At 41.3% G+C, this 7,970-nt stretch overlaps 1 protein-coding gene across 1 annotated transcript in view; it reads left to right on the forward strand.

The window, feature by feature from the left end:
• Nucleotides 1-7,970, forward strand: part of LOC106524006 (protein turtle homolog B) — a gene marked incomplete at its 3' end in the record, with an annotated part of 144,073 nt that overhangs the window by 41,660 nt on the left and 94,443 nt on the right. The window contains 1 exon segment of the mRNA XM_014017625.1: nt 1,154-1,345. Coding sequence (XP_013873079.1) covers nt 1,154-1,345 — 192 coding nt within the window.

Here is a 7,970-nt window from a genome sequence, read left to right on the forward strand (position 1 = left end):
GCTTCTGTTCCGTCCCATTCGGTGGTGGTGGTGGTGGCGGTGGGGTTTGCGCGTGCACTATGCTGCAGTTTTCTTGGCATCTGAAAATACATTTCCTCAAAGGTATTTTTAATCTGAAAAGAGCTTCACTGAGTGAGAACTAATGTTGAGAGCTCAGCAGACAGTTAAGTTTCACTTTCAATTTCACCCGAGAGCCTGCAGGAGTCATGGGCGGGATGTGTGGGGAGGAGGGTAGGGGTGTGCTCTACCATGAGGAAGTTCGGCTTAATGACACATCCCAGGGGCGTTTCTGGTACCAACAGGCATYTATGGAGACACAGCCAATGACTCTAACCTGTCCTGTGTGCTGTTAGTTCCTGTATGCTGCTAGTTTTTGCAAGCATATTCAGCGGTGCTGCATGGAAAAGCGTCTCCATGAAGCAGTTTACTGGCAGGTGCAATGTAACGTTCTGAACATTTTCAGGCAATTTAAACCAACATGCCGGTATCCTGAAAATTAATATGTAATAATGAAAAAATGTTTTTTGGTATGAAACTGTATACCACCTAGCTCTACCCCCAAAATAATGAACTTCTCTCTGTAAGAGTCAGTGTTGCTACGGGTGTAGTTCATCATCTGCAATATTTAGTTCTTTGCTGTTTTTGCAACAACGTTTGTGGCTGTTTGATGTGCTAAACTATAGTATAGTTATATTTAAAACCATGCTGAGAAGTAAGTACTGGGATAAATGTAATTCAGTAAATATAAACAATATACTATTAAATGACTACATGAGCTGAAATCCTGTAAATATAATAATGAAGTGAAGTGACAGGTTTACTTAGAAAGACAAACAACTTTGGGTTTTGTGATTTCTATCGTCCATCAGTGGCATTACTTTAGATTGGTTTTAGTTAGAACAATGTTCTTTAAATAATACTTTAAATATTTATTGAAACAATCTTGCTGAATCAAGGCTTTTATTTAGTAGCTATAAAAAGGTTTAACTTTAATTTAGTTTCTGCTGTCATTATGTTGTATGCTGACTAATTTGAGCTTAAGTTTGTTAAGATTGAACGTTAAATTGAAGTGTATATTGTGCAAGAAACTGGTTGCATTTAAAGTAGGAAGTAAGGAGTGAGTTTTGGTTAACCTGTACACACTTCTCCTCAGGTGCCCACGGAGTGCGAGAGGAGCCCCAGTTTGTGACGGCACGCGCAGGAGAAAGTGTCATCTTGGGATGCGATGTGTCCCACCCACTGAATGGACAGCCCTACGTGGTAGAGTGGTTCAAATATGGAATGCCAATCCCTTTCTTCATCAACTTTCGCTTCTACCCTCCTCATGTGGACCCAGAGTATGCAGGTAATGTGCTGGAAACAGTTCTTTTAATGGGTCTTTCACACAAAGCATGACAAATATAGCAGATGTTTGGCAGAACTGAGCAAAGAAATGTTTCTAGCTACCCATAATTCATTGAAGCAGCAGAAACAAACAATTCAGCCAAGCTCATGAGACTACATGCAGAAAATACAGAGATACTGGCTAGGGCTGTAGCGATACACTAATCTCACGATACGATATTCGATATTCTGATATGATATTCAATATTCTGCTCATGATACGATATATATCACGATATTTAGCAAATGATACGATTCGATACGATTTGATTTTCTGAATGATTTTACAGGGACAGAGTGATTTTGGTGACATTTTGTGACTGTTCCAAAGACTTGTATTGAATTAATTGAACTGAAAACTGACTAAAAGCACCAACTACACAATACCTGCTCTGATTGGACAGAGACCTAGTCTACAGCTGGACAAAATTAATCAAAGATGCGGTGAGACAATTAGTTTTCTTTAATTGAAACAGTGCAAACTGTAGCTTACAAGCCTAAATAATATTTGGTTCCATCCAGGTAACTTTGGCCAATAAAGAGCAAATTTTCCCAAATCTTCAGGATTTGTTGTTTATGATGAGAGTAATTAACACAGTTAAAGACWTGGAGGTAAATTATTTTGTTCCCATGTTACAGAGGGGGAACAGATTATTTTAAACAACTGAAATATTTGGTTCTTGTATCAGCAATAAAAAATTATAAATATATATAGTAATATATAGTATACACATGGTTTATATAAATAAACAATGTTTTGGAAGACAGTGTTTGATGGCTGACTGATAAACAGTGAGGCTAAAGAGAACATGAGAAAAGTAGGAACAGGACTGATAAGGACTCATTCTGTGATTTAAAAAAGGCCATGTTTATTTATTTATTCATGTTAGAGATGATTTTTTTACAGCAGCTGATGATTAAACTGAACTTTACCTTGACAAGATTATGTGAGTCCTTTTACCAAGAAATTCATCAGAAGTGCTYTGAAAATGGTTGGATCTGCCTCTGGCTGCAGTGTGCCCTCCAGACACAGGGGGGGACAGATTTTCACAGGGGAACTGAATTTCACACAACACCCCCTAAGCTCAGGGCGCTAGACGCCTGCCTGCCTACCTTCTGTAACATGACAGCTGACTACAGTCAGAAAAAGAGCGCCCCGGACGAGACACTTCAATTTGGCTTAAAATACAGACATTCTGACAAATAAGTAACTCTTCGTAACCTTACCTCAGCTTAGAAGYCAGAGGGTGTCGATCTTTTCTCCCTCAGATTCAGCTATCGGAGCATGAAGCTAATGTTTACTCACCATGCTAATGCTACCGTTACTCTCTGGCTCCTTAGTAGTAGAGGAGCCAAATGGCTGGCTCACTGCTGCCAACTAGTGGTCAGAGGCTGAACCACAACATAAAAATGAACCATTGGCAGGAAAGTTGACATTTTAAACTTTAATAAAAAATCAATACAGGACTTTAGAAAATTGACACCGTATCGGAAAATGAAATATCGTATCGATATTTTTCCTACACCCCTAATACTGGCTGTGCGGTGGGTTCAGAGACCCTTCAGGCTCACTTGACTTTTGCATTATTGCTGTGTTGCAGCCTTATGCAATGCCAGTTTTTCCATTTAATGAGTTGTCTCATTGATTCAGTGCTCCACAAAATCCAAATTAAATCATGTTTGTTTTGTATAATTGTGTGCATTTATTGAAAATAAAGACATTTACATTTCTACAAATATTAAGAACTTTTACAACAAAACTTAAGAATTGGCTCAGGTTCCTCCAGTTTTTAATGATCTTTGTTGTTGTTTTGCTACATCTTGTGAATTTATTTGATGGACATGATTTAGAAAGACACACACGGCTCGCTGACAAAACAAAGCTGTGAGGTTAAAGGAGCTGCCTGCAGATTTCAGAGATAGGATTGTTGTGAAGCACAGATCTGAGGAGGGCTGTGAAATCATTTCACTGCACTGAAGGTTCCCAAGAACTCAGTGCTCTCAATAAATCTCACATGAAAGAAGTTTGTGACAACCTGAGTCTTCCAGGAGCTGGTTTGGTAGCTACACTTATTCCACAAAGGGAGACAGATCTTAGTGAGAGGTAACAGAAAATGTAGTCACTCTGCGTTTCAGAGATGGGACTAAGAACCCGAAGGACAACCCAAACTTCAGATCAGCTTAAAGCAGTCTGGTTTTTAAGACAGATAGAGGGTTGATTAAAGAGTCTTAGTGCAGACTGTGAGGAACAAGATCGTCTGTCCTGATGAAATCACAACAGAACTGTTGACGTCAGTTCCAAACAATACGTCTGGAAGAAACCAGGCTACGCTCATCACCTCTCCAACACCATCCCCACAGTGAAGCACAGTGTTGGAAGCATTATGCTGTGGGAATGTTTTTCACTAGTTCTTTTCAGAGGATGCCTTTTGGAATCACTTCAGCTCCTGAGATCTTTCACAGAACCATGGAGCACATAATAGAAGGCATTGATGGAGTCCAGGTGTATGTGGATGACGTAGTTGAGGGGTCTACACGTCAGCAGCATAATGAGAGGCTAAACAAAGTGCTGCAGGGCATCCACTAAAGTTGAACAAAGCTAAATGTCAATTTGGAGTTACAGAAATCCGTTTTTGGGAGATACGTTGTCTACATCTAGTGTTGAGCCAGATAAAGATAAGGTTAAAGCAATACTGGAGATGTCATGTCCAGAAGATATAAAAGGAGTATTGAGAATGATGGGGATGATCAACTTTATTGGCAAATTCATTCCAAGTCTGTCTCAAAAAACTTTGCATCTGAGACAACTGTTGCATGATGAATGTGTATTCAAATGGACAGATAATCATGAAAAAGAGTGGGATAGTTAAAAACTATACTCACCACTGAACCAGTGCTGGTATACCCATCAGAAAGAACAAAAATATCCACGGACTCCTCAAAGAATGGGATTGGAGCCGTGTAGCTGCCAGTTGTCCCTCTGGTTCTTTAAAGGGGCAATATCATGTAAAATCAACTCTTTTGAGTTTTATATCATGTTATAATGTTATACTCTCATAAAAAACATGCCCAAAGCCTTGCTCTGACTCATTCATTCATGTTTGAGAAATCCTGCAGCGTTTTTAGGAAGTCATGCTGAGGAGCAAAACGACAGGTGGGGACCAGAAACGCCTTTTGGTACCAGAAACGCCTCTGGGACGTGTCTTTAAACCGAACTTCCTCATGGCAGAGCGCACCCCCTCCCCCCTCCCCACACATCCCACCCATGACTCCTGCAGGCTCTCGGATGAAACTGAAAGTGAAACCTAACTGTCTGCTGAGCTCTCAACATTAGTTCTCACTCAGTGAAGCTCTTTTCAGATTAAAAATACCTTTGAGGAAATTTTTTTTCAGATGCCAAGTAAACTGCATCATAGTGCACGCGCAACCCGCCCCCTGCGCATGCACGAGCCCTTAAAGTTCTTAAAGAGACAGAAGCCAATTTCAAGGCATTTAGAAGAGGAAGTGATGAGAAGATAAGTTTATTTTCTATTTAAACATAAAAACAGAATTTTAACAACAGCTAAAGGTGGCATATATACTTTTTATTATGGTATAGTATTTAAATATAAGCCTGAGAAACACATAATTTTGGTCCTTTAAATATTGTCAGCCACTGCAGTGATGCCCATCCACTGCATTTTCTCCAGCTCCTGATCCGCTGCCTCCTGTCGACTCAGGGGAAGGTGCCGTGGACATTGACGTATGGGCTCCGCATCCCCTGTGTCAATGGAGTGTTGCACCAGAGACGTACACCCCAGCTCATCTTCATCACAGGAGAAGCAGTCCTGAAATTCTCTTTAGAGACCCCAGAGCACCCCCTTCTGTTTGTCATCCAGATCCTCTGAACTCCTCTGCAGGATCCCTTGTAGTACCTCCATCCTCTTTCTCTGGCTCTCAAGTGTACAGGCTGTGTCCGCACCGTTGGTCCCAACAGGTGGGTGAATTACCGCCCCGTGCCGCATTCGGTCTGGGAAACACCACACTCAGTAGCATCTGAGGGGAGAACCTATGCGCACAGCATCTTCTGGGCATTACAGCAAGTTCTGCCTCACCCCAAACGTCCTGAGGCCTCATAACAATGTCATTATCCCCAAACCTTAAGGCTGAGTTATAGTCATGRTTGAMAGTGRGCWCCCTCGCRGGTAGWGGAGGTGTTTATACTTGGCGTTTATGCTGTTGTAGATTTCTCCAAAATGACACATGGAAGTACACTTTAAAACTTGTGAAAATGCTGTAAGTAGGAGAGCAAAAGCTTGACAGACGAACAGACTATTTGAATGGTGCATGGCGCACGCAGCCTTTGCAAAGATACAAAAATTCAGAGGTGCACAACCTCGCACCAGGACACCACATGCAGCCAACACACAGGGGCGGAGACAGTCGTATTGCGTCACTTATGGTGTGCACAGCCTCGCGTCTGGCGTGATGCGTCGACCATAAACCTAGTTTAAGTGTGGCTCTCATGTGCCCTTAAAAAATCCGTCCTGAGAATACATTTATCCTGAACATTAGCCACCCAGACAGGATGTGTGACCTCCTGACCCCCAACTCTGAGTAACAGGTTACCCCTTCCCTGCATTGGCGCTAACTCCCCAGTCAAATGCAAAGCTCAAAAGCTATTACCTCTAGCTGGGCTCTCGGTGGCACCACCTCCAGTTGAACCACTGTCACTGTTCACCCTGTGTCCACCAACGCTTTATATGGAACTCCATCTATAGGAATATGGCAGAAGTCTGAAATGGAAGTTCTTTCCACCACAGCAATCCCAGGCACACATATCCAGTTGTCTGGATTCAATGTGGCGGTCATCATATGGGGCGTGCGAGAAACATGTGTGGGGGTGTGCAGTTTCCTACCTACTGTGCCCCTGATCAACAGTGCGTACGCACAAAAACCTTGCATACACCATTTTCCACACAAAACTCCAGATGTATCGAAACTGAAATGAACGTGGGAAAGTGCGCAGCCCCACACCAACTCCACGGCTGGTGTACGCACGTTTCTGTGATTTTGGTTTCATTGGTGACACTTAGAGGTGATTCTGAGAAACTGTTCATGATGTGAAAATGATTATTGTTCACAGCAGACACACATGATTAACAATTATTACATCCACATGGATGCAGATAGATAAAGGACGCGCAAAGTTGTACCAAAAATACATTTAACAGGAACTGATTCAGCCTTACTGGAGGATATAATAAGTAAGACGCAGAGCATTTATTTATAAACAGATATAAATTTCTGATCCATGATGACCAGTGGCTTATCAGCCGTTTTCAGGAATAAGCATATTTCAGTTTGGCACTGCGGCGCTCTGGAGCGCGACACAGCGAGGAGCCGTGTGCACGCGCTCACATACACACAGACACACAATCACTTGTTCTTTGCGTGACAAATATATGTTACTCCTATTCTTACTTAGGATTTTTTCTCACTCACATTATATTTAATTCATTATTTCTCTGAATCTAGAAATCATTTCTGATCGTGCAGGGATCACTCAAACATGTCCTTCACACATGCAGGAAGTAATTTGCATCTGTTTAACATGCTAATGAAGGCGTGTCAGGGGAGGTGTCTCGTGCGCTCAGTTCCACGTCAATTGTGATGTACAAAAGAAATGTGTGTGGATTCAGGCGTACGCACAGTTTTTTTTCTGCTCTCGGAGGAGTAAGACACTTTTTCCTTCTCTCCTGCCCTTCTTTATCTTCCCTGCTTTGCTGCACGGAGCCTTCTCTACGTTTTCATCCGAAACCAGAAATTATGGATATTTTTATTTTTATGGATTTGGTTAGCTGGTCTCTTAATAAATTTTTGGACCAAAGTTTTTTCATCCATGGGAGGACATGTCAAWGGTGGGACCTCTGTTCTGCTCTGTTCTGGATTTATATTTGGATTCTGATCACTGGATTCTACAGATTGGCTTGGTGGTATCTGGTGTTCTACAAAACGGCATCGGTGGTAGGAATGTGCGATATGGCAAAAAATTCATATCACGATATACATTATGGTGAGTGGCGGTAATGATATATATCACAATATAAAACTTATAATAGAAAATAAATAAATCACACATTAATTGAGTGGAATAAATATGTATAGGTAAAAAAAATTTAGACCTTAAAATCTCCTTTTTTCAAGGGACATTTTAAAGTCTCCCATAAAAACCTAAATTTAAGGGAGACCTACCTGGTTAAGTCAAATATATATATATAGTCTGGACCTCGTTTTTCCTGCGGTCATAGCACAATACTGTCTCCTTGTACAGCGGGGAAGTGCTGTGGGAAAGGCTGACAGTCAGACTGTCTTTCAAAAAAAAAAAAGTAAAGCATAAACGGGACGATTGTCACCCCGCCGGAGAGCGCACAGATTAAGCACGTGGAGTGCAGAAGAAGTAATCTGCAAAGTGTGTAGAAAGGAAGAAATACAAGCAATTTGTTTTAAAACGAAGCAGGTTATTCCAAATACAACATTCAATGGATGCAGATATCTATTACATTAAGTTATTGTGTGTGTGTGTATATATATATATATATATATAT

The sequence above is a fragment of the Austrofundulus limnaeus genome, unplaced genomic scaffold, assembly GCF_001266775.1.
Source record: "Austrofundulus limnaeus strain Quisiro unplaced genomic scaffold, Austrofundulus_limnaeus-1.0 Scaffold173, whole genome shotgun sequence".
Classification (NCBI taxonomy): Eukaryota; Metazoa; Chordata; class Actinopteri; order Cyprinodontiformes; family Rivulidae; genus Austrofundulus; species Austrofundulus limnaeus.